The sequence below is a fragment of the Paroedura picta genome, chromosome 13 (assembly GCF_049243985.1).
Source record: "Paroedura picta isolate Pp20150507F chromosome 13, Ppicta_v3.0, whole genome shotgun sequence".
NCBI classification, from domain to species: Eukaryota; Metazoa; Chordata; class Lepidosauria; order Squamata; family Gekkonidae; genus Paroedura; species Paroedura picta.
In genome coordinates this window covers 27,017,457-27,044,559 of record NC_135381.1, presented here as the reverse complement: position 1 = coordinate 27,044,559, position 27,103 = coordinate 27,017,457, and the positions used below count along the sequence as shown (strand labels likewise).

The 27,103-nt window shown below is 44.1% G+C and overlaps 1 protein-coding gene across 2 annotated transcripts; it reads left to right on the top strand.

Moving 5' to 3' along the window:
• Window positions 1–2,878: 2,878 nt before the first annotated feature.
• Window positions 2,879–26,622, top strand: TMEM255A (transmembrane protein 255A). Of its 2 annotated transcripts, none has more exons than XM_077308437.1 (9): window positions 2,879–3,140; window positions 7,789–7,931; window positions 15,468–15,530; window positions 19,888–19,977; window positions 21,356–21,418; window positions 22,475–22,563; window positions 23,685–23,844; window positions 24,700–24,843; window positions 25,473–26,622. In XM_077308437.1, exons 1-9 carry the CDS (start codon window positions 3,083–3,085, stop codon window positions 25,629–25,631), a joined length of 969 nt encoding a protein of 322 aa, XP_077164552.1. In that variant the 5' UTR covers window positions 2,879–3,082; the 3' UTR covers window positions 25,632–26,622. The 2 variants fall into 2 exon arrangements, with proteins under 2 accessions (XP_077164552.1, XP_077164550.1); XM_077308435.1 differs by having other exon boundaries at window positions 2,885–3,140; window positions 23,682–23,844.
• The last annotated feature ends 481 nt before the right edge of the window (window positions 26,623–27,103 follow it).

Sequence of the window (27,103 nt, the reverse complement as noted above, 5' to 3'; positions counted from 1 at the left end):
ACTAGTTAACTGGTTAATTGGCTAAGTGGTTAACTGGTTAACTGGTTAATTGGTTAATTGGTTAATTGGTTAATTGGTTAGGTTCTTAACTAATTAACTAATTAACTGGCTAAGTGGTTAATTGGTTAAGTGTTTGACTAATTAACTAATTGACAGGTTAACTAGTTAACTGGTTAATTGGCTAAGTGGTTAGCTAGTTAACTGGTTAATTGGTTAGGTTCTTAACTAATTAACTAATTAACTGGCTAACTGGCTAACTGGCTAAGTGGTTAATTGGTTAAGTGGTTAAGTGTTTGACTAATTAACTAATTGACAGGTTAACTAGTTAACTGGTTAATTGGTTAAGTGTTTGACCAATTAACTAATTAACTAATGCCAGACATCAGGAGATGATCACACACTGTTCTCACTATAACCACATTACATGCTATGCTGGACACAGGCCAGGAAAGTGTGCTGCCCACTGTAGCCACATGAGCACACACACAGCTGAACCCTACAGGTAATGACTGGGGAAGGCAATGGCAAACCACCCCATATTGAGTCTGCCAAGAAAACGCTGGAGGGCGTCACCCCAAGGGTCACATATGACTCGGTGCTTGCACAGGGGATACCTTTACCTTTAAGAAAAGATTTGGCTCTCACCTAACAGGAACCCTCCCCCTGGAAACACAGTGCAGGTCTCTTCAGGGAGAATGGTTTCAGTCTGATTACTCTGGAGGTCATTGCTAGTGACATCCAAGCAAGCCCTTGGGGAGGGGAAATCTGCTTTCTAACAATAGACGCGAATTGTTGTGTGACTATGCACGGAATTGATACAGCTTGGGAAATGGCATGGTTTGGCCACAAGGCGGCTCTCTTGATCACAATGTTTTAACGCAATTGACCAACTGGGAAATGCTGATGAGCAAATGTATATACAGTTGTTTTTGATGTTTATGAAGTTAAGAGAAAACTCAGATCTGATGATCAACCAAGGTAGGCTACACATCACTCCACCTTACTTGTGCTATCACAACTGAACACCTTGGTTCTACAGCGTATGACAGGAAAATACACCACAAAGAGTCCAGCTTCCCTGTATTCTGCCTTTATTGAGTTAAGGGCAGCTTTGACTTTATCTCTAGACACAAATTGTGGCAAAAATTGGAATCTTCCAGCATACACAAAAGGCTTTTATTTCTGATATGGGCTGTATGTGAACAATCTTCATTTAAAGGAAGATACAGTACAAGAGGATACCTCACTGACCTATAAAGGCATTCAACGGGGATGTCTCCTAATCCCCATGTTTTTCAACTATTACATAAATGATATGGTGAAACATGTGAAGAACCCCAGATTTCATCCACCAAAACTGGCTTCTTGTCATCTACCCATACTGTTGTACGCAGATTATGTGATTCTATTATCCAGAACACCTATAGAGATGCAGAGAATGCTGAAGAGTATTACAGTATACTGTGAGGAGGATCAATTAATAATTAATCTTGATAAAACTGAAGTGATGAAATCAGGCAGGCATCTAAAATGTCAGATCTGAGGGTAATAGAATACAGCAGGTTAGCAAATTTAAATATTTGGAGGTTAATAAAACCAGAGTCCAGTAGCACCAACAAAGATTTATTCTTTGTGAGCTTTCCAGTACAAGCACCCTTCGTCAGATACCTTGAATAAATCTTTGTTGGTCTTAAAGATGCTACTGGACTCTGATTTGATTGTGCTACTTCAGACTAACATGGCTACTCATTTGAATCTATTTGGAGGTTGTCTTTCATGCCTCAGGATCCCTGGCAGCACACTGTTACTCCATGACCGAAAGCACTGAAAGGTCAGTGCATATGTTCTACAGTGCATAAGTTCTAAAGGGGGCTTTTATGTTCTAGCAGCCTTAAAGTTGTATCAAACTAAGATACTGGCTCAATTTCTCTATGGCTTTCCATTTGCCCTACCTACCTCTTGCATAACCTCATTAGAGAAGATAGTCCAAATTCCTTCAAGCCATCCTACAAGTCCCTTCTTGCATATCTAATGCATATCTAATATGACTTGAGACAGGCTGTATTTTTGGCTAGGATTGGGGATATCAATGGCTTAAAATACATCAGAATTAGTTTATTCCCACTAATTGCACAAGACTCTTATAAAGCTAAATGAATTTATGTGGTTAAAGGTAAAGGTATCCCCTGTGCAAGCACCGGGTCATGTCTGACTCTTGGGGTGACGCCCTCTCACGTTTTCCTGGCAGACTCAATACTGGGGGGAAAGGAAAGGCAGTGGTAAATCCCTTTGAGACTCCTTCGAGTAGGGGAAAGTGGGCTTTGGTGTAGTGCAGCGGTAGTGCACTACAATGCACTTTGGTGTAGTGCAGTGACAGCAAATGCTGGCAGGGGCTTATGGGAATTGTAGTCCATGGACATCTGGAGGGCCGCAGTTTGACTACCCCTGGTGTAGTGGTTAGGAGTGCGGACTTCTAATCTGGCATGCCTGGTTCAATTCTGCACTCTCTCACATGCAGCCAGATGGGTGACCTTGGGCTCCCCAGGGCACTGATAAAACTGTTCTGATATCAGGGCTCTCTCAGCCTCACCCACCTCACAGGGTGTCTGTTGCAGGGAGAGAAAAGGGAAGGAGATTATAAGCCGCTTTGAGCCTCCTTCGGGTAGAGAAAAGCGGCATATAAGAACCAACTCTTCTTCATCTTCTTCTTCTCTTCCCTGCCTGGGCCTAATTTGCGAGTCGACCTGGGGGCTCTTCAGTAGCCACCCCGAATGAGAACTCGGGGGTGTCTCAGCCTCGGGAATTCCCTTTCCGAGACTGGCTCGGAGCCAGCAGGGATCCCGGCTGCCCACGCCCCACAGGAGCGGCTGCTTGGCCCGCCAGAGGCGCCAAAGCGTGGGAAGAGCAGAAAGAGGGAAGCCCCTCTGCCTGCCCTTGTGCGGGAGGGAGCCGCACGGGACGCGCCCTCCTCCCCGGCGTGCGCAAGCGTCGACGCCCGCCTCCAGCTACTGCCTGGAGCGGGAGCCTCGGCCGGGGTGGGAGGAGGTGCCGCGAAGCCCCCTTTGCCTGCCAGGCCGCCACCATGCGCCAGGCCTTGACTCAGCCGCGTCCCAGCGCCATCCCCCTCTCCGACTCCATGGGTGAGCGGGGCGGGAGGGAGGGAGGGAGAGGATTCGGGAAGGGCGGCTCTGTGCGCCTTCGGGCTGGCGGGAGAGCGGCGGGCGCGCCGTGGGTGGCTTTGGGCGCCACGAGGGGGGGCCTCGCGGGGTTCCGTCGCAGGGGTCGCCCTTGACCTTTTGCCCTCATCCCCCCACCCACCCACACTCACCCTTGGGACACCAGCCGCCCCTTCCCCCGGGCCATCGCTGCCTCCTCTCCCGAGCGAGCGCTCGTAGCCAGAGGGCAGGCGGCCCGAGTGCCTTCGGCATAGCTCGGCTCCTTTCCCTCGGGCGCTGGGGGCTGGTGTCTATGCCACCGCTGTGGGGCCGAAGGGGTGGCGGCAGAGGGGGCTCCTTGCAATGTCAACGCCAGGCCGGTTGAGTGATTAGAGTAGGGCAAGGTAGGGCAACCTAGTGCCTGCTAAATCGGGAGGAAACCCCAGTCCAGGGGGAGTCAAACTGCGGCCCTCCAGAGGTCCGTGGACTACAATTCCCATGAGCCCCTGCCAGCGTTCGCTGGCAGGGGCTCATGGGAACTGTAGTCCATGGACCTCTGGAGGGCCGCAGTTTGACTCCCCCTGTCTATTAGCTCATTCTCTTTACTAAGCACATTTAGGACTGCTGCTAGAGAACACCGGTTTGGCCTGGTTAATCTGAAATTGCTCCTACCTTTTGTTGTTGTTGTTGTTGCTCGTTTTTAAAAGCAGCCTCATCTTCACCCTGTGTAATGGGGTGGAGAAGGTCTTTTCACTTTAAAAGGGCTTTTGCTTCTAAGGATGTATGCTTAAGATGGCAGCCTTAGAGAATGTTGTCGTGAGGGTGACAGTAGGCTGCAGAAATACTGCTTAAATCAGTCCGGCTTGCAAGGCCTCTCTAGAGCTTAAAATGATGGAGCAGAGATGAATTCTCCAAGGTGGCCTGAAAATGTTGCAAAAGAAAACTGAAAACACCAACACTCTCACACACATACTAGTACATCAAATAGGCTGTGTCGGTGATTGCAAAAGCTGGTTCAGTCCCTAGTGTTTCGTACTGGCTGTATGGCAGCAGGCTTCTTTTTCTTTTTTTAATGAGGATGCAAATTTGACCATGTTCTGCCTGCCCCCCCCCCCGCCAATAAAAAAAAAAGAAAAGAGTTGAATGGACCCAACATTGCCTCTGGTTTCCTCATCTCCTGGAAGCTTGTGATGGAGTACATAGAAGTGTGCATCCATTTATTTTCTCAGATAACTGCTAAGAACCCCCACAATAATTTTAGCATTGAAGTGTCCCTACTGTGTTCTGTTTGCCCCTTCATTGGGGTGGGTGTAGAAATCACTAAGCAAAGTGGCGAGCCAAATGCACTCAACCAGCAAGACAGTTTTTTTATTCAAATGAAATGCAAGTTGTTGTTTTTAGTGAACTTTGAAATGTGGGATGTGCCTTCCTTATTGCATCCATGTGTGATTTAGTTTTAGACATACCCATTGAAGCATTGCTGACCTGACTTCTTTGCAGGTTTGCTTCAATATGGCTCCATTTTTCAGAGACAAAGCTGAGTGGAAGACTTGTGCATTCACTGTGCTTTCTAGTAAAAGAGAGTGCTGAATTGCTTGTTCTTTTTTCTTGAGTGGAAAAGGTGTAGCTGAACAGAGACAGTTTAAAAGTCTTTGTGACAGTAATAAAGTGCTGCATAACTTGTGACCTCTAAGATAAATGCCACCTACTTGCCATGCTTGCTGTCCTCAGGATGGACCTACCCCTACGCCGCCACTCCTCTGAGCAACATTCATTCCTTATTTATACTTCACAAGTTTGAAGTTTTCTTCTAGTCTAAGGAAGAAGAGCCACATTGGAAGAATGGCCACTTAAGCTAGGGGAAGGCTACCTGGAAGATGGTTAGATCACCATCTTGTTAGAGTCTCAACGCTCCTGTTTTGGTTACTCCACTTAGACAGAACATAGACCCTTATTGGCAGGGCATATTCGTTTAAAGCATTGATTTAAACCATGGTTTAACTTGTCACTGCATTGCTTGCAATTGGCCTCCCTTCCCAGTTCATTAGGATTTCAGCTGTAATGTCCCAAGAGCAAAAGCATGGAGGAAGCAGATGATGCTGTCCTTCAAGCACTGCTGCTTGTATGACTTGTGTGTCACAGTGAAATCTGTCCTTTTGAACACAGAGGATTTAAGAGAGTGTAATTCTGCATAGGAAAGCACTGCTAGATATAGGAGCAAGTATGAAAGGATTTCCAATTGGCCTTTTTATAGGCGAGAACACTAATCTCGATAGCTTTCTGGCCGGCTGAGTTCCCTGAACTTTCCAGAAACAAAGGTCAATAAATGCTGGGCAAAATTGTATTTCTGCACACCGATGTTCTTTGGCTGATAGTTTAAATATTCATACATGACCTGTTGTGTCATATTTATGGTCCCAAGGTATCGATGCAGAGCATAGGATGTACAGAAGATCAACAGACCAGGGTCTGGTCAATTCCTAGATGAAAAAGCTCTTAGGAATTCTGTGTATGTCACTTTCATTTCCATGAGAGAAAAGTGGGGGGGGGAAAGGAGGAATATAAATTTATTTATTTATTTAAATTTTTATACCACCCTTCCCTCTGGGCGGTTTACAGAAATCATTTCAGAAAATTTACATGGAAACAGTATCAGTATCAATATAACAATATAACAACAATAACATACCAACTAGAACTAGAACAGTATTTCAACAACAATAACTTTGACACACCCTTGGTAGGTTCAGCCTCTCAGTCTGGGGTGGGGGGGGGACCTGTAGATGTTAGGGGTCAGTCGGCCTCAAGCAAATGCAGAAAAGTAAATAAAGATTTGGATGGTACTGCTCCTGGTTTGTTGTAATACACGGTTAAAGCTTGCTTTTTCTCAGTGTTTTCTTTGGACGTCCAAGGCAAAAGTCTCCCACCTCACTTGAACCAGAGGGTCTTTTTGGAATCTAGAGAACAGGTAGAGTAGATGGTGCCACAACAGAATGGCTGGGAGGACAGGACTGCAAACTGTTTAACAAAATGTTTCAGGCAAAGCATCCTCCTATGATGGAGGCACTTCTCCAAATGGGTGACCCAAAGAGACATTAAAGCGATGCCTCCTGAGCTCTTCTGCACATCCTTTTCCAGTGAAGTAGAGGAGAGCTGGGGCTAGTTTCTTTGCTTCAAGGAAGGATTACGTGGCTGCCGGGAAACACTTTGGCAGGCAGCATAATACTACGGTGGGGATCAAGGTGTTAAAAATCTCTTAAAAGGCATTTGTGTTAAATTTGGGTTTTATTTTGAACCAGTCTGATTTAGAGTTGACTCAAATGAATGAGCTGAAAATTCTGATTTAGCCAGTTTGTGTCCTCTGTTAAACTCTTGGAACAGCCTTGGTTGCAGAAGGTTGGACCATAGGAAGGCCAGACTTGACTGACAACATCTTGGGAAAACAATCTGTTTCTGAAAGCTTGATCTTCCCACCAATAGTGTACCTGCTTGCTACCTATAACTGAAGGGTGTTTACAGGATCCTAATGTTTTCTTTCCCTTTCCCTCTATACACACACATTTTGGCAAAAAAGTTCACGAGCCAGAACTGATGGCTGATGCTACATGGTAAGCACCAAGTAGCAACAGTGGGGGAGAGAAAACTGCCTCAATCAGTGCTGTGTTAGTGGACAGTGAGTGATTGGCCAGTGCCCTCATTGGCATCCACAGTATGATCTCTACTGAGGGTAACCAGCTGACCAGCAATTGAATGCTTAACTCACTGTTATTGTGTATCAATTGCTGCCTTCCAGTGCTTTCTGGTGAAGGTGGACTTGCCTGTGACCCTTTGACTGCGATTCTGCCCAGCAAACTAATGCAGACCTGGGCCTATTCTGCACACGTTGGATAAATGCACTTTCAGTGCACTTTAGAAGTAGATTATCCGCACAGAAGTAGAATTTCCACACAGGAAAATCCAGCTGCAAAAGCACATTGAAAGTGCATTACCCAATGTGTGCAGAATGGGCCCTGGATGACATTGCACTTAAGTAAAGGTTGAGGGGAGAGTAGATTTATTAGTATGAAGCACGAAAAATTTAGCCATTGTGGTGCAAAAGCAGTCTTGCAGCTCACCAAACCAAATGCCCCCCCCCATCCAGTGGCAGCCCACCCACAGTTTATGTGTTGAAAAACTCGCTGACATTGTCAAGCATACACAGCAGGGCATAATATGTGGTTTGCAGGCTCTGTTTAGGCCACCAAAATGCACAACTATTTTAGGAGGATATTTTTTAATTGTGAAATTCCTAGGGATGCTTCTTATGCTCTGTAACTTGTCTGTTGAGGATAAATGGACACTACATGAGAGCATAGCTATGTTCTTATGCGGCTACTCTTTGTTCTGTCAGGGTTTCTGCAGGAGAACTTCCCGAGGCATTGCATCATTAGGCAGCAAATCTACAGACTATGAAAGACAGGAGGGCAATGGCTGAAACCTAGTTCTCGCCTTTGTATTGGACTTAGAATGTTAAAATGAGCCGTCTTGTATGATCTGGACAGAGAAACCAGATAAGCAGAGTAAACATGGGAGTGGGTAAGCTGTGCTTCTCCGCACTGATAGAAATAGCCAATTCTTGTATGTGTGTTTCTAGGGTCTTTCAATAGAAGAAAAAGAAATTCCCTCTACGTAACGGTGACTCTTCTCATTGTGTCTATATTAATTCTTACGGTTGGTCTTGCTGCTACAACGAGAACCCAAAATGTGACTGTTGGAGGTTATTACTCGGGGGTTATTGTAAGTATAGAACTCCTAGGTAGGTCCAGAAGCTTTGTTGCCTGTGAAGTCACAGCATACTTTCCAAAAGGATGACGATGTCTTTTAAGCATCTATGTCTGTTCATTTGCATCTATTCATGTTGAATGTTCTGTTTCCTTAGACACATCAGTTCACACATCTGTGTTCATCGCTTACTGTCTGCAGTTAAATGACTTACATGTGGGTGAAGGGACTGTCACCAGTGTAGTATCTTTGCTCCCTGAATCACTTCAAAACTCATGCCTTTCAGTGGAGTCAGTTCATTGTGGTTTGTGTGGGTCTGGTTCACAGAAGTTCTCCATGCTTGGGTAGCATACATGGGATGAGGGGTGTCTGAATGGACTCCATTGGAAGGCAGGAGCTAAAATGGACATTCTTTTTGCGGTGTTAAATCTCCGATGGTTTATTTACACAAGCAAGTGACCACTGAATTTATCTACACACTGTATTTCTCCCATATTCCACTTGCATTAGTGTTGTCTTCATCATCAAATGCTAGACAATTTGATCCATCAGAATGCAGAAAGAGAGTGGGATTTTCCTCTTACTAGGCTGATCCTAGCAAATTTAAGCCCCGGTTCTTTTTTATCTCGGGGCATGTTTGTTTTTATCCAATTAAATGAAATCTGCTGTGACTGGAGATAAATGGGATCCTCCTAAAACATCTTGGCTTAGAAACTTGCTGCTAAACCAGCAATATGGGAAATGTCAAGGCAGGAATATCTCTTTTGAGTCAACAGTCATTCACCACTGTATGTAGATATTTAGAATCATAGAATCATAGAGTTGGAAGGGGCTATTCAGGCCATCTAGTCCAACCTCCTGCTCTACGCAGGATCAGCCCTAAGCTGATTTCAGTTTACCCAGTGCATGATGATTTTTTGGGTGACCTGTCTGCAGTGACAATTATAGTTTCTGACTTCACAGGAGCAAAATACAAAATTTATATCTACAGCAATTAACCTGCAATGGCCAATTCATACATACATCATCACTGAATTCTACAGCTAAGTGAAGAATGTATATGTGTCAATCAGACTTATGCTGACATACTGGATAGCACAGAATATGAAAAGTGATCCCAAATTGCATGACTATAACAGACACTTGACTTGGTTCATGTGTGCATCTACCATGCTTGATTATTCTGCCCTGCTTATTGCACACCTCATGGCTGAAAGCAGCACTGAATCCATTAAGAACATTGTGGTTGACATGAGATGACAGAAGTGTTCTGCACATATCTATCATATCTGTGATCTCCACAATGCAGTATGCATCAGCTGATATCCCATTATGTCTATGCTACTTAGCAGTTGAACTTGTAACATGATCACTGGTCTTCATGCCAGTTCCTTTGGCTTTGTATGGTTCACTGAGCCTTCAGTTCCCTGAGCCTTCGGGGAGAGTAGTATATAAATGCTAATAAATAAATAAATTAATTAATTAAATGAAGTGGCTGAAATACACAGTGAAAACAGGTTGTACTTACCTATAACTGTAGATGTTCTAGTTGTCCTGTTAGTAGAAAAAGTAGTAGTAGTAGTTGAAGAAGAAAAAGAAGAATTGGTTTTTATACCTCGCTTTTCACTGTTCAAAGGAGTCACAAAGCGGCTTACAATCACCTTCCCTTCCTCTCCCCACAACGGATACCCTGTGAAGTAGGTGAGGCTGAGAGCTCTGAGAGAGACTGAACTCAAATAAACACTGGAATGAAGATCGGAGGAGGGAATATAAATAATCTTTGGTATGCTGATGACACTACCCTCCTCTCAAAAGTTGAGGGAGGCCTGGAACAGCTGATTATAAAGGTCAATGAAGTAAGTAAAAATTGGCCTTTTCTTAAACACTAAAAAGACAAAAACAATGACCACTGCAAAAAACAGACATATCACAATAACAGTTGATGGTAAAGAGATGGAACGGGTTCAAGAATTCATTTTTCTTGGATCACAAATTGATGTGAATGGCGATTGCAGTATGGAAATAAAACATCAAATTGCTTTGGGTCACTCAGCAATGATGAGCTTGACCAAACATGGAAAGCCAAGGACATAAGCCTCACTACCAAATGTAGATTAGTTAGATCTATCATATTTCCAGTAGCCACTTATGGCTGTGAAAGTTGGATGATGAAAAAATGATTGATTTGTTTGAACTCTGGTGTTGGAGAAGGCTTCTGTAGGTTCCATGGAGAGCAAAAGTCACAAACAAGAAAATACTATAGTGCATAAAGTCTGATATGTCATTGGTAAGCAAAATCACGGAACTTCGGCTCACTTACTTTGACCATATGATGCAATCCAGTTCAGTGGAGAAAGCAATTATTCTAGGATTGGTCAGTGGAGAAAGGAAACCAGGCTGACAGAGGCCACAGTGGTTGGACGCAATCAAAATAGACACTGGCCAGAACATTGCATGGCTGAAAGAGGCAGTGAGGAATCAGGGAGTGTGGCAACAGCTGTGCCCTGGGATTGCCAAGAGTCAGACTCCACTGAATGTCTCACAACACCAACAACAATACAGTGCAGGCCCCCATATTATGGGACTTACCTAAGTACATAAAGCAGACTAAATGTTTGTAAGTCCTAGTCATTTTCATAGTACATTTCATTGATTAAAAAAAAACAATGACATGTTCAACCACTAGAATAATTTTCTGATGAGGAAAGGATACTAAAACCAAGCAATAACAAAAGAACGATTCTCTTAAAGACCATTTATGCACTGGGAAATTTGCTGCCCCAGCTCCCGTGCAGGTGCACAAATCAGGGATGGATGAGGCACACCGGGCCAAATGCTCCCCCATGTGAGTGCAGGAAGAGGTGGGGCAACCTGCCATGACTAAAACTCCAGCCTGCAGCCCAGCATGAAACCTCCAGAGCATAAATGTTCGAAGTAGCAGCAAAGGGATAATTGAGGAGAGAGGTGGGGAACCATTCAGAACATGTAACCGCTTAGATGACGAGCAGTTGATGGGCTCTGATTGGAGGGACCCCTCTAAGCTAGCTAAAAATCTTCCAGCAGCTGATCTGTACACCTGTGCAGGCCCCATGTGGGACTACACAGGAGAATAATGATGAACCTGACATAGCATTGTGCATCTGGGAAAATACCAAGTCAATATTGGGCTGTCTTGCATATACTTCAAACAGTTGCGTTTTCTCATTTGGTGGATTCTCTATATCTCTGCACTCTCCCTGCAATAAAGATGTGCTTTGAAGCAGTTATTTCCATTTTATTATTATCTCGAACAAAAGGATTTTGCTCTCATTTCTCAGAATTGCAGAGGGAACTCCTCCACAGCATCTCTGTTCAAGTCTAACTCTAAGTAACTCTTGAGGGACCGTCTCTCTGCCTATGCTCCTCAAAGAGTTTTACAGTCTGCCACCATCAATCAGCTAATGATCCCTGGCCCTAAAGAAGCCCGCCTGGCCTCAACCAGGGCCAGAGCTTTCTCTGTCCTGGCCCTCACCTGGTGGAATGAGCTCCTGGAGGAAATCAGGGCCCTGACAGAGCTAAAACATTTCCACAGGGCCTGCAGAAAGGAGCTCTTCCACCAGGCATTTGGTTGAGACCGAGCAATACCAGCAACATCTACAGGTCCTCTGTTCCCTCCCTCCCAGAAACCCACCCATGTGTTCTGCTCTGGTTCTGTTTGCATTGTTATACTCTGTTACCTCTGTTATACTTTAATATCAATGTTATTGTTATTGTGAAAAGCTAAGTTCCATGTACTGTTTTCTGTGTTTTCTGTATTCTGGTCTGACCTTCAGGGGAAGGCGGTATATAAACAAACAAATAAATAAATAAATAAATAAATAGGGTGATTCAAGCATTTGCTCCTCAAATATCAGCGCATGCAACCCTAATCTCAGGCTGCAACTAGTAGCTGATGTGTGCAAGGTAGCTTCAATAAGTTTAGATTAACTTGGTCCATTACAATTAACAAGTTAATGAGATTCTGGACAGTACATTCTGAGTTGCAGAAAGACATCTTTAAGATAGCACATATCCCTTATTTTAGCATCCTTTGACTAGCTTAACAATCACTCTGCTGAGTGTGTAGTGTTTGAAGAAGTAGTTAACAGTATTCTAAAATGTGAAAAGACACGAACTAGACTCAGAATCAGTAATTCTCAACTGAATATGAGACTCAAGGTGTCATGTGGTTTTCTGGGTTTTTTCATTATGATCCTGGGGAGATAAGTTAGACCTGGTGAACTTTAGAACTGAATCAGGACTTGAACCTGGGCTATCCTAGCCCTCCATTCTAACCATTACGCCATACTGGCTCTGTGTTTGCATGTGTCTGTAGAATTTTGCTGTTTGTCATTATTATTCCTCTATTTGAGAATCATTAAGAGATTTTATTTTCAATAACAAATTATTCTCTTTAAAAGGCTTAAAATAAAATGCTATAAAAAGAACAATAAATTCAGTTCACATAAAAGGGAGGAAATGAGATAGAATTATTGTCAGGTGGCATGAAATTCAACAGAGCACATTAGTCACAGAGAGGCTATGGAGAGAGAGGAGGTTATAGTAATAATTGCTATTCAGTCAGAACTAATTCATGGCAACACCAGGATTATGGGGTTTTCGATGTAAGAGATGAGCAGAGATGGTTTACCACTGGCTTCCTCTGCATACCAACCCAATCTTCCTTGGTGGTCTGCTTAAAGGGGCAAGGATACTGCTGGAGGAAGCATGTGGCTCGTTGTCCCTCACCTTGTGCACACCTGATAGACAGGTAGCCTCTAGCAACCTTGACAACTCTGGATTTTAACCGAATTGGCATATGGTTCTGGTAGATAACATAATGACAGGCATTTAAGATGTGCATGCACACCTACTGATTACTCTTTGTGACTGGTAGTTGTATATGTAAACTTGATTCCCTCCCCTGAGAAGTACTGAATTTGAATAAATATTAGATGTTATATGCAAGTTCTGTTTTGTGGCGATTCATCTTTGTAGACTTATTTGCATGTGCAAGTAATTGCTTTGACCAGCATAATAAGAACGGGTAGGAAAAATGAGTTAGGATAATCATCAGTATTATCATTATACCACGTTGAATGTGCAAATAACTCTGTAGAAGCCGTCTCTGAGGTTGCTTCCATGAATCCTTTTGCATTGCTCAGTTGTTCCTCTTCAACTGATTATGCATGAACAGGGAAGGGCAGGCCAGGCCAGCGCATGCATAACAGTGGAGCTCATCCCCACTTATGCATGATGCCGTCCGGGTCCCCTCTTAGTCCTGGCTCGCATTAGGGCCTCTGATGTCCCACTGCAAGGGAACCCAAATCCTTCCACATTCTCTTCTTTGCCATGGTGGCCAGTAGAGGCCTGGTTGGGCCAGGTCCGTACATAAGGAAAGAGGCCTGGCTCCCACACACACACACACACACACACACACACACACACACACACACACACTCACACACACACACACACACACACACCTATGGTGTCCCTGCAGGGACACAAAACGCCCCATTCAGCTTTGCAGTGCTGCAGAGCCGAACAAGGCATTTTCACACACCACCATGATCGTGGGAGAGCAGCATGCCACTCTCCCACCATCGTGCGTTGGGACCAACATGCCCACACCCACCCTGTTGTTGCCGCCACCATGAAAGACAGTGGAACTCACCCGCCCCAGAATTGTGCATGTGCACGGATAGCTTCGGGACGGACAGTGTGCACCAGGGGATTTCTTCCATGCATACATGGAATCAGCAGCGGCCCAGCACAGCTGCCACCATGCATAATCAGTCTTCTACAGTCAACAGCATGCAGAATGAATATAGTGCTAGATTCCACACAAAAATGCAGACATGACCATCCTGGGAAATATATTCTGTTCAACAAACACTCCACTTCTCCTTGCAACTGTTCCTTTAAATTGTCCATTCTGTTTCTCTGTTTAATAATTGGTAATTTCCTGATAACTCATGATGGCTGTAGGATTCCTGGATTGATCACTAAGTATTAGTTCTTGGTCCTGGTGGCGTTGGATGCTTTATTTATTCCTTATCTTTTTGTATGTGACATTCACATATTGTGGATTCATAATGTCAAAGGATTGGGGCAGTAAACAAAACCCATCCACCCTGTAAGGTTGCACACTCACATGGTGAGTCTTCAAACTGAATTACTTTGGTAGCTATAGCCAGCCTGGGTTTAGCTTGAACAAAAGACTATGAAGGGGCCTAGGCGTAGTCTCTTTTTCATGTTGGTTTTAATCCAGCTGAGAAAAATGCTAAGAATTGGTAATTAATTCAGGAACACTGTATCCACCAAAAGTTAGCATGAAATAGCAGAATTGATAAGGAAACCAGATCTGAAGCAAATCAGCAGAGTTTAAAAGGTCAGAAGTCCTAAGAACATTCAATATTGCTTTGTAATTGCAGAAACTGCCATAAACCAAGTCTGGAACAAAGTGACAGGCACCAAGGATGCACTGAATTTAATTGGGAGCAGGACTGTCTCGATTCTCTGCAAAAACCAAATGTAACAAACTGACCATTCCAGACTAAATGAGAAGCGTGGACGTGTCATGGCTAGTATAGAGCATCACAATATGTACAGTGCCATATTTTGCTAGGCAAGCATCTAACCCTATTCTGTTTTCCTATGAAGCAAATCAGAACCTATTGTGGAAGGTCTTAGCTGGCTTAGGTCTGTGTTGGCATAGCTGCATGTACCAGCTGCTTTGTGCCTTTCTTGGTGTTTTTGTTTGTTTGTTGAAGCAACATGCATTGGTGCTCCTGGATTAATAAAGGCTTTCTTCACAGCTTTTGTTGCAGATGATGGGGCAGACCTCCATCACTAGAACTCAGTTTCTTTTGTATCAGAGTACAATCCTATACTGTGCCCTAGAGCAGGGGTAGTCAACCTGTGGTCCTCCAGATGTTTGTGAACTACAATTCCCATGAGCCCCTGCCAGCAAATGCTGGCAGGGGCTCATGGGAATTGTAGTCCATTAGCATCTGGAGGACCACAGGTTGACTACACCTGCCCTAGAGAGCAAGAATCAGCTGTTAGCCCCACAACTGCCACAAGAGATGTGTCCTTCACCCACCAAATACATTCATATGTATTAGCTCTGGATTTTTGACGATGAAAGCCCAGATTAAAGTTAAAATTCTCTTATTTGCCCTCGACTTAGCTAGCTTGCTTTCAGATGGCTTGAGCTACTCAAATAAGTGTCTGCAGGATCAATCTTTAATAATACATTTATTGACAAACACATTTGTAAATGATGCTGTCATGACATGTAGGCAGTAATGTTCAGCAATAAAAAAACCCTGATATACCATTACAATACCTCAGTGATCCCGTTATTAATTTAAAAAATATTCTCTACTTGGAATTTTTAAATCTTCTAAGTTAAAAGGCTGGAATAACACTGTTACTTTTTAAATGTCTTGGTTCTAATTGTTTGTCTGCTAAGCAGCTAAAATGGGTCACTTGTAGCAGTAAACATTGCAAACTGTTCCTTTTCAGCTTGGCCTGGGCTCATTTCTTGGAATTATTGGATCGAATTTGATAGAAAATAAAAAGCAAATGGTAAGTTGAATGGTTGCAAAGGTATTTGTTTTATTAATCTACACAGCCTTTCTCAACTTTTTCACCCTTGAGAAACCCCTGAAACATTCTTTAGGTTTCAAGAAACCCCAGAAGTGGCACAATTGTTGGAAAGCAAACACACCCACCCAGGGCCCCTTCCCAGCCCCTCCAAGCCCATCATTGGCCATTTGGGAGGAGGGGCAGGTTGACATGATCATCTATGGTCATATTACCTGATAAAAGTTTAAGAAATTTAAAAAATATATCAAAAATTAATTCTCCTACCCATTCAGGAAACAATTCTAGGGCCATCAAGAAACCTAAGGGTTTCACAAAACCCTGGTTGAGAAAGCCTGGTTTACCAAGAAACAGCTAAGGAGTTGCAGTGAGCTCCCTTTATGCTAGTCACAGAAGCACCTATGTCTCTTTCCTGTGTATTCAAATCAAGTAAATTAAATAAATAACAATATTCATGGCACCCTTGACTCTCTGAATGGAAATCATGAAACCTGGTTGGTATGCTTGTCTTCTGTATCCATATTCAAACCAATAAAAAAAACTTAGTTCCTTCTCTGGATTTCTGATCATATACAGAAGTATGGCAGAATTATCCTCCTCCTTTTGGCAAGATGGAACAGGCAAAACTGGCTTACTTATATATTCCCACTGTCATGATGGTCAGTTCATAGTCTGACGAAGAGTGCTTGCACTCGGAAGCTCACGCCTTGAATAAATCTTTGTTGGGCTTAAAGGTGCCACTGGACTCTGATTTTATTGTGCCACAGTTGTTAGTTACTGCTTAGAAAATAGTCTATATTCTATATTCAGCCATGATTACCTTCTATATTCAGTCTATATTCAGCCATGATTACCTTCTATATTCAGTCTATATTCAGCCATGATTACCTTCTATATTCAGTCTATATTCAGCCATGATTACCTTCTATATTCAGTCTATATTCAGCCATGATTACCTCCTGTATCTGCCCTGCCACCCCTTTGCAGAATGGAATACAACTGCATAACGTCACTCCCAGGTAGTTCCCTATTTCAAACATTCCTAGGACAACCTAAGAATCAGGCCAATCTCATCTCTTGAAAATATTCCTGTGACTGCCTTGAAGCTGGTTTATGATAAGATAGAGCAGTGGCAGGCTCCCTCGGAGCTAGGATAGTATTACAGCCATCCAGCATTCCACTCATGCCCCTCCTAAAGTTATGGCATGACTTAAAGTTGACCCTTGGGTGTGGTTTTAAAGTTCTTGTTAAGCAGAGAACCCAGCAGCTATCCAGACAATTCAGTATACGGTAGACCTGTGGGTTGAAAACTATATTATGGGAACACAGTGGTTCTTTGGAAATGTGCTTTAAAGTTGCTGAGGAAGAGGAAGACTTTCCTGAGAGACTGCATGGTCCACTGTCATTTTCCCCCTCTGCACGGATCAGCTACATGGAGTGTTGGGTGTGATTTAAGGAGTACCCTGTTGATCTACGGTAACTGTGAAACCCAAGAAGCCTGGTCAGTTCTCTGAGAACTGAATATGTGCCATAGAAAGTGCCCTAGAATCTTTTGCAGTACTCATTGCACATCAGCTGGGTATGATAAAGGCAAAATGTTTTTTAGAGCATTGAACTTCTTCTCTCACTCAAAAATGTATGCCCCTGTATGCCATTTTCTGTCGCAAACTTTCTGATGTGACCGTGTTCCCCAGTGCCCCCCTTTTCCATCACTGCTTGTGACCTCACAGATCTGACTGGTTTTTCCCTCAGCTTTAGAATCCGCAGTAAGGTTTGGAAGAATGGTCTGCCTTTCCTGAATATTGGTTCATCCTAGCCAGTTCAAAGGAACAATTTCAAAGGTGCACATATTACTGAGCCTTACAGTGCTATCTTAAGCAAAGAAAATAACAGTAACTCCCCGTAGCCGAAGCTAAGCCGCCTCAAGGAGGAGAACCCAATGTTCTCCAGGAACTCTCAGGCACAGCCTTTGGTTTGGTCAGCCACAGTGGAGATTGAAACATTGGTTTCACCTGAAGGTTTCTTCTCTTCAGTGGGGCGAAGTAATGCAAGGCTGGTTAGGTCACACCTCCGCCTGCTCAGGTAGGGCTGTTCAAATTCAGATGAATCTGTTGGCCTTATCTGGGTGGCCAAGGCCTGGCCTCTCCAGTGTTCTCAAGCTCCTCACTCAATCACCCGAACTGCCTGTCCCATTCTGGATTCTGTACTCAGATTGTGGGAAGAGGCAACGTGTGAAGCCAGTTAGTACCGATGATTCCAGTTGCCGGGTGAACCTCCACTGGCATTGTTGTTATTGTTCTTAACCTTTGCCGGTCAGTTGTGTGGAGGACCTCTGTATACATTGGCCATTTATTTTTGTGTCACTAGGGTGGGAAATGGATTACTTTGCCCCACTGAAGAGAAGAACCCTTCAGATGAGACCAATGTTGCATTCTACTTCAGTGGGGGAAGTCATCCAGGGCTGAGAGCAAGTTTGGTGTAGTGGTTAGGAGTGCGGACTTCTAATCTGGCATGCCAGGTTCGATTCTGCACTCCCCCACATGCAACCAGCTGGGTGACCTTGGGCTTGCCACAGCACTGATAAAACTGTTCTGACCGGGCAGTGATATCAGCGCTCTCTCAGCCTCACCCACCCCACAGGGTGTCTGTTGTGGGGAGAGGAAAGGGAAGGCGATTGTAAGCCGCTTTGAGCCTCCTTCGGGTAGGGAAAAGCGGTATATAAGAACCAACTCTTCTTCTCTTCTTCTTCTTCATTAGCCATGCCCAAGCTCAGGGTGAGAAGCAAAAACATACACCCAATTGCCCTCTCAGAGACATAGGAAGTAGCCGAGCTTTCTCTACCTGAGCGAAGGGGCTATCCAAAACTGGAGACGCCAGGCCTTGGCCACCCAGATAAGACCAACAGATTCATCTGAATTTGAATAGCCCTACCTGAGCAAGGGGAGGCGTGACCTAACCAGCCTTGGATTACTTCCCCCACTGAATAAATCTCTGTTGGTCTTAAAGGTGCTACTGGACTCTGATTTTATTGTGCTACTTCAGACCTACACGGCTACCCATTTGAAGCTTTTCCCACTGAAGTAGAATAAGATGTAACTTTCTGTATGGAGGATTGCCTCTAGATGGAGCACTGTCTATTGCAGAAGTTCATTAAAGTAAGTAGCTCAGTTCGGTCCAATATTTCCACGTGGCTCTCCAGCATCATGCAGGACGCAGGTGAAAATTGCTTTTCTGGCTCTGGAAGCTGTCCAGCTCATAACGAGGACAGAGGGAAGCGTCACAATGTACTTTTAACGACTGGAGAATATCTAAGGGGCAGAGCAACAGCTTTCTGTGCAACTGCAATTAAATACAATTTGGCTCTTAAAAAGGAATCTTGTGCATTCCTATTTCCATTCTCTCATATTTTTAAAAAACTATGTTACTAGGCCTCTTGATTGTGGAGATGTTCCTGTTCCCTCCACACACACACTCCAGTCCATTCCTGCAGTCTCAGAAAAGATTCTGGGAATGGTTTCCACTGGAACAGTGTTTTTCAACCTTCCTAATGCCACTAACCTTTAATACAGTTCCTCATGTTGTGGTGACCCCCAGCCATTAAATTCTGCAAGTTTTCTTTCACAGAAATTAAACCAAAACTGACCAATGGCATGAAGATCCATTGTTCATGATTGTATATAAATTGTTTTTTCCCCCAAGGTTTCTCCTTTAAATTCTGCCTCTTGTCCCACCAGGCTGATCTCGCTCCTTTCCGCTGCTCCAGACAGATGAATGCTCTATCTCGATCTACCCCGCAGGGCTGTTGTGTGGATGGTGCCCCCCCCCCCGGCCAAGCAGCTTGCCGTGCCACAACCCCCGTGAAGGGGCCTTCGACCCCCAAAGGGGTCCCTACCCCCAGGTTGAGAACCCCTGCACTGGAGGGATCATTTTTACAATGCTCTGTCCCTAATCCCATGCATACAGAAATTGATACCCTCTTCCCTCCCTCCTTCCTGTGTGCAAATTTTCTCTTAAGACCCAATAGGAAACCTAAAATGAATTAGCAGCATTGAAAGAATGAAGTGAGAAAGAAACATAGTCCATAAGCATATGCTACAGACCTCACAATTCCAGGGGTTCTGCAGTGCTGTGTAGTTAGTGGGCCCTCACATAGAGTTATTCTTAGGGGGTCATCATACTTAAGTTGCTCGTGGACCGCAAGAACAAGGAAAGGGCAATATGCAAGCTCTATTAGTAACTGATCATGCACATCCCTATTGTTGTTTTAATAAACCTGCTCCTGCTGTGAGTGGAAGTCTCAGCTCACAGTTTATTGCACATAGCTTTATCTTTCCCGCAGCTGGTGGCGTCCATAGTGTTCATCAGTTTTGGAGTCCTGGCTGCTTTCTGCTGCGCAATTGTTGATGGCGTCTTTGCTGCTAGACACATTGTAAGTATGGTCCACGTAGATCTGTGTGCCAGTTACCTTGTTCCCTTTTAACCTGTCAGCAGAGCTGTGTGTGCACTATGATTCCACAAGAGTGCCGAAAAGAAGCATGCGGTTCACAGTCCAGTGTCTTGCTTGTTCTTGGAAAAGAAAGAAGAATTACGTTTTTCATTTCCAGGGTTCTGAAAACCTGCTTGCTTTTATGTTGGCAGTGCCTGGTGAAACCCCATAAGTGAGACAGACAGCCAAATAAGGCCTGATCTAGCAGTAGAATTGGTAGATTGGACTGTACCACATTGGGCAATAAGTGTGCAATGTCATTTTTAGTGGCCCTCTTAGCTTTTAGAATCATAGAGTTGGAAGGGACCTCCTGGGTTATCTAGTCCAACCCCCTGCACTATGCAGGACACTCACAACCCTATCGCTCATCCACTATAACCTGCCACCCCCTTGAACCTTCACAGAATCACATATTGCTGCCAAGACAAGTCTCACTCATCCTGTATTGGCGTATATGGTTTTTTCTACCTAAATACAGAACTTTACATTTGTCCCTATTGAATTTCATTTTATTCAGTTTAGCCCACTTCTTGAGCCTATCAAGATCATCCTGTATTCTGATTCTGTCTTCTGTTGTGTTTGCTACTCTTCCCAGTTTAGTATCATCTGTAAATTTAATAAGTACCCCCTCTAAGCCTTCATCCAAATAATTTATAAATATATTTGTACCAATAAACCTAATTTCCTTTAATATAGGAACGGGCAAGGCATAATGCAAAACAAAAGTCTCGCCTCAAAAGTGGAAATCATTGTTGTTGTTGTTGTTGTTGTTAGGTGCAAAGTCGTGTCCAACCCATCGCGACCCCATGGACAATGATCCTCCAGGCCTTCCTGTCCTCTACCATTCCCCGGAGTCCATTTAAGTGGAATTCATATAGGCCCATTATGCACGGCCGCCGAAACGGCGATTTCGGGTCACGTGGAAAACGCGGAGGGGGAAGACGCGACGCATACCGGTTATACACGGGGCGGGATGCGACGGCGGCAAAACCCAGAGTAACCGATTATGCACGCGCCGATCCGGGCGCTGCTTCTGGTTGCGCCCCGCTCACCCGGAAGCTGCGCTTTCTTCCGCGTTTCACTGACGCGGCTTTTTCGGCGGCATGCACCGAAGCTGCAGCCGGTTGCAGCCGGCTCCGTGCGTTATCCGTGATTTTAGTCGCCGCCATTCCACCCCGAATGTGCGCTAAACCCCCCGTGCATAATGGGTCATATGGAGACAAATGCCCACAATATACATATCACAGCCTGGAACTGCATTTTCCTCATTATTTTTAGGTGGGAAAACCAACCCAACAACATTTTCTGTTTCTTTTTACAGGATCTTAGGCCACTATATGCAGGACGCTGCCACTACTTTTCAAAAAGCACAGCCCCACCAGAGGTGAGCAATTGCAGTGGTCTCCCATCATTTGCCATGACACAATCAAGCAGGAAGTCCAGGTTGGTCGAACAGACTGTCAAATGTGCTGCTTGTCTGGACTGCAGGATCCCGCCTTTCCGGTTCTTCTCCAATTAGCCCATTTCTCACAAACAGCATAGCAGGAGGTGGATGTATGTCTGAGCTATGCCCTTTCAGACTGTGGGTGGAGGACTGCAGGATGGCGCCCTTGCTGCCAGAGATGGATAGCCTTTTTGATAGTAGCTTTGCATTAAGTGATCTGCTTGCCTGGCGCCTGATATTTTTAGCTTCAAGCAGCACCTGGTGAAACTGTTTCTTAGTTATCGAGGCAGATGGTTGATTTATTTGACAGCCAGTACATGTAGTGGATAAAGAGTCGTAGATTCTACTCTGGAGAACCATGTTTGATTCCCCACGCCTTCACATGCAGCCATCTTGATGGCCATGGCTAGTCACAGTTCTCTTAGAGTAGTTCTTTTAGAGTTCTCTCAGCCCCATCTACCTCATAGGGTGTCTGTTGCAGGGAGAGGAAGGGGAAGGGTGTTTGTGAGCCACTTTGAGACTCCTTCGGGTAGTGAAAAGCGGGGAATAAAAACTAGCTCTTATCTTTTCCCTTCTCTTTTTTAGCGCTGTTTTACTAGCTTTATGGCTGTTGGCTGGGACACGAGTATGTTTTATTGGACATTTTATGGTTATTTAGTTTGTTTTTATTGCCGGTTGCCACACTTGGAGCCTGGTGGTTAAGAAAAGTGGCACATACATCTTTCGAAATAAACAATAGCTGGATGCTGTTCCTTACATTCAGAAAGTTAGCATGTAAGGGGAAGAACTTCTAGCTTGACATGCTGGTTCTCTGTGTGCATGGATATAATTTGTGTGTGGAAAACTATTCAACCATATGATTGCCCTCCTCTTATGTGCACAACAGCCTAGTGACAACTATCCCTGAGCAGACTGAAATTGCAATTAAAATTATCCCACCATCCCTTTGAAAATGTGCTTTCCCCCCCTGAATTTTTTCATTCTGTATTCACACAGACAGTCTGCCCTCTCCAGCAGCGTGGCCCCTGCACACCTAAGATCAGAACCAACACCTGTTTCTGCTGTGACTTGTATAATTGTGGAAGGTGAGTAAGAGAAATTAGTGGCAAGGAGTTAACAGGATCTTCCTGTAGCATAGAACATTCCCCTTTCTTCTCACCCTAATCCTGGCCATAAACCTGTTTACCTTCCACTCACATAAAAATGGGGAAAGAGATCAGAATGTGGGACTGAGGTTTGGCTTATTGAGGAAAAGGTGGTAAATGGCTATACTGGCCCATGCAAAATCCAGAACAAGAAGTAAAATCCATGCAGTACCTTGAAGACACATCCAGAATCACACAAAACACTGTGCCTGCCTTTGAGTTCATCAGAGCTCTTCATCAGGCTAAATGTTAAAAAAATAAGAAAGATTTTTCCTCTTGTCAGTCAATGGTGTTAGATACTGACAGGTTCACAGACACTAGTTTAATTGGTGTAAATATTAGATTACAGCACTTGCATTCTGGGAAGAAGCAGCAAACAATGGAAGATACCATTTGAAAAAAATATAGAATCCAGCAAGGCCCAAATGTCACTCAAACCGATGCAAGAAGTCCAGTTGACTTTGCAAGCTGAGAGTAGATGGCAGTGTTAGGTTTTTTCATCTTAATTTTTTAAATCTTAGATCTTTATTTTGACACCAATCTCTCCCTTTTCTCCTCACCTTCCTCCACCCCTTTCTCAGGGTTCTAGCCTTCTTCTAACTTCCACCCTTCTCTTCTTGCTCCCTTTCTCTACCCTTATCTTCTGATGCCCCTTCTCTCCCCCCAAATATTCCTGCTCTTCCTTCCATTCTTCTTTTCTTTCTCTCCATAAATATGGAGGTGGTTGTTCGTGTGTGTTTGATAGCTAGGTTTTCCGGTATGATTTTGTAACTTTCTCTGGCTATGGGTTTAGGTGGCAATCCATCCTGCTAAACATTCGTTGCCTAATCTAGGTCTTAATTTGACACCTTTTAATCACTCTGGTTCCCCAAAGATACTTTAGAATGCAAGAGAAAGCATCCTCATTTTTCACCATGTATTAATTTTATGTGAAGGGAGTATCCACCCCCCACCCCCAATATGCATTGTGTGCAGTTTTCTTTTTCTATCTTTTCTTTTCTTGTTAATCAGGCATTCTGCAAGTGTCGCGTTCTTAAACCTGCTATTTCTCTATTCAGCAGAGTGGAGATTTCTGGTGGTTACTATGAATACATCGATGTCAGCAGCTGCCAAGACATCATTCATCTTTACCATTTGCTGTGGTCAGCAACCATACTGAACATCATTGGCTTATTTCTGGGGATCATCACAGCAGCAATCCTTGCTGGCTTTAAAGATATGGTAAGGAAATGAAAGTGCATCAAGGTAGCTGGGAACCTAATAGGAGTAACCACTTTAACACTGCAGTCCCATTGGTATCAACTATAGAGTTGGAAGGGACCTCCACGGTCATCTAGTCCAACCCCCTACACAATGCAGGAACTCACAACTACCTGCCCACCCACAGTGACCCCTTCATGCCCAATTAATCCCCCACCAAAAATCTTCAGAATCTAATCTGGCCTGGAGAAAATTCATCTACCGTCCCACAGTGGTGATCAGCAATTCCTTGGGCATTCAAGGAAAGGCCACCAGAAGCAAACACTGACACATCCCTTCCTGATCAACCACTCACAATCTGCCTAAATGCATAAAAACAGCATTTCTGTCAGATGGCTATCTAGCCTCTGCTTAAAACTTCCAAAGAAGCAGAACCCATTTCAACCTATTGGTTTTGGTCCAACCTTCTGGGGCAACAGAAAACAACTCTGCTCCATCTTCTGTATGACAGCCCTTCAAGTATTTGAAGATGGTTAATGAATGAAAGCTATGTCAATGGTTCCCATTAATTTCCTTGGAGCTTGCACAGGATAAAGTTCTAGTGGATTGGGCCTAATGTGTGCCTGATATATCAGTCCTTTTAAAATGTATGGCTTCTTTGACAGGTGGATGCCTTGGGACTGAAGTGAACAGGAAGCAACAAACAGAATATCCATTTGGTTTTTAATACACTTGTCCTGTTTTGAAAACCATGAATGAATTAGTCCGAATTGGATTTGTTTGTAGTTTTTTCAGTTTCTTTTGCAATATCCTAGCCTCCTTTGGATATCGGGACCCATGTGCTAATGGATTTTCTATTATCTGTTCTTTTCACAGACTCCCTCACTTCCTGCTCTTAATTGTACAGTTGAAAATGCTCGGCCTACAGTGTCCTATTACTCAAGACCCCAGGTGACTTCATATAATACATATTATCACAGCACTCCACATCTGCCACCATACTCGGCATACGACTTCCAGGTACAGTGCTTCTATATTCCCACTGTCATGATGGTCAGTTCATAGTCTGAGGAAGAGTGCTTGCACTCGAAAGCTCACGCCTTGAATAAATCTCCCATCCTCAGACAAAGGCAAAAATGTATTCCGCTTCTTTGCCATTTGCCTGTCATTTTTTAGTAATATTTTTACCCTTTCCCATCCAAGGTCCCCTCTACTTCCTAGCTGTTTTTCTGCATCTAATATATTTGAAGAAATTTTTATTGTTGGTTTACATGTTTTTTTACAGTATGTTCCTCAGAGTCTCTTTTTGCTTGTCTGATCACAGACTTGCATTTTATCTGCCAAAGCCTGTTCTCCCTTTTATATATCTCACATGGACTAGCTTTCTACAGCTTAAAAGCCTCCTTATCTTTTGCTGCTTCTAGTACTTTGTAAACCAGGGGTAGTCAAACTGCGGCCCTCCAGATGTCCATTGACTACAATTCCCAGGAGCCCCCTGCCAGCGAACGCTTTTTCTCATTCCTATGCTCATGCAAGCCTTTTCTCATTCCTAGTTGTACCTTTCCTAAATTGGGACATGTCACCGAACAGCAAACCAAAGTAGTTGCTCCTTCTGACCCAAGCCTTTGTCTTCCTTTCATGTTTTGCAGCATTCCAGCGTATTCCCAGCCTCCACACCCTCTGGCCTCTCAGATGACCCACCATCGTTATCGCCATCTCCAAGCTACATGTGGTCTCCCACAGCACCTCCTCGTTATTCCCCACCGTATTTCCCACCCTTTGAAAAGCCGCCACCTTACACACCATGAAGAGAATAGGAGCATTGCCGCAAGAACTCAACGGTGAATTTTTTGTACCAGAGGAGGGGAGAACACTGCATCGCATTACATTGCATCGCATACATAGAAATACAAAACAGAGGGACTTGATGGCACTTTCTCTTGGCAGGCTGTGCCTGGGAGAGACACTGGTGTGATCTAATGGCAGTGAAAAGGAGAGCTCCTGCATCAGGCACCTGCTTTTATTCATTTATTTGAACAGTGTGGATAATGGCTGCTCTTGACTCTTAAGGAAGATGCTCTTTGGGGGGGGGGACTTGGTTTTAAAAAATGAAGGTAAGGATAGGTCGTTTGGTATTTTTGAAAGGTGCTTATGAAGTGCATTCTTAATTTCCTTTGACAAAAGATGTACAAAAGCCTGCAGGTGGAACACCTGCCAGTTTATATAGAAGTTAAATGGCTATATCGGTTAAAGGAAGAGGCAAATAATTTAGGGCAGGGGTAGTCAAACTGCAGCTCTCCAGATGTCCATGGACTACAATTCCCATAAGCCCCTGCCAGCTCATGGGAATTGTAGTCCATAGACATCTGGAGGACCGCAGTTTGACTACCCCTGATTTAGGGTGTATAAAAAAGTACATTGAACTGCTGCAGGAGAAGACTGTTCTGCAATATATGTGGCCTTAGTTGTATGCACTGAAAATGGGCCCTGGAAAGGGAGCTGCTATCTGTAAGAGGCATCTGCCTGTTTTCTGCAATCAAATGTGTAATTTCTTTATTGTGCTGCACTTCTGTGCTGTACACTGTGCCAATAATATTCAACTGACACCTTGGATGCAGCCACACCCCCATTGGCTATTGTATTATAGCAGTCATTCACAAGTCAATTTTTCCTGTGTAGAGAAGGCAATCCAGTTACAAGCGATTGCTCTACTGCCATATCCAACTGTTTGTTGACAAGGTTTACAGCATAGTGAAGAAATAAAGGCTGCTTTGCACATTAAAAAAAATTATGCCACAAGTTATGTAACCTTTATTTTCCTATGTAGGTTTTTCAGTATATCCTTCAACGGTATCAGAAATATCAGGCACCTCAGTGGAAGCTGACACATGATGTTCCTTAAATTAGCGATCCCCAACCTGTGGGCTGCGGACCACATGTGGTCCTTCAACTAATTGGAGGTGGGCCCCGAAGGACGCCTTCTCCCCCCCCCGGCCCTTTACTTCATCCCCCCCAGCCCTTTACAACACACTTCATTGTTGTGGCGTGTCTGTCTCTTATTTTGAAGGGATGTTTAAACATTACCATAGCGATCAGAGAGCGCTGGGGCAGTGGTTGAGAGTAGAGGAGTAAACTACCCCCCCCCCACCGGGCCTCAGTAAAAGTCATTGAGTGGTCCTCGGTGAGTGGTCCCCGGCGTTGAGTGGTCCCCGGTGATAAAAAGGTTGGGGACCACTGCCTTAAATCATTCCTAGATCAACATGTAAGAGCTGTCAGCTGT

What these genes read in the sequence shown, in the direction of transcription:
- TMEM255A (XM_077308435.1), top strand. Translation starts at nt 3,083, where the DNA reads ATGCGCCAGGCCTTGACTCAGCCGCGTCCCAGCGCCATCCCCCTCTCC. An exon ending in GTTATTACTCGGGGGTTATT is followed by an intron (nt 7,932 to 15,467) that starts GTAAGTATAGAA and finishes GTTCCTTTTCAG; the next exon opens with CTTGGCCTGGGCTCATTTCT. An exon ending in AAAGCACAGCCCCACCAGAG is followed by an intron (nt 21,419 to 22,474) that starts GTGAGCAATTGC and finishes GTATTCACACAG; the next exon opens with ACAGTCTGCCCTCTCCAGCA.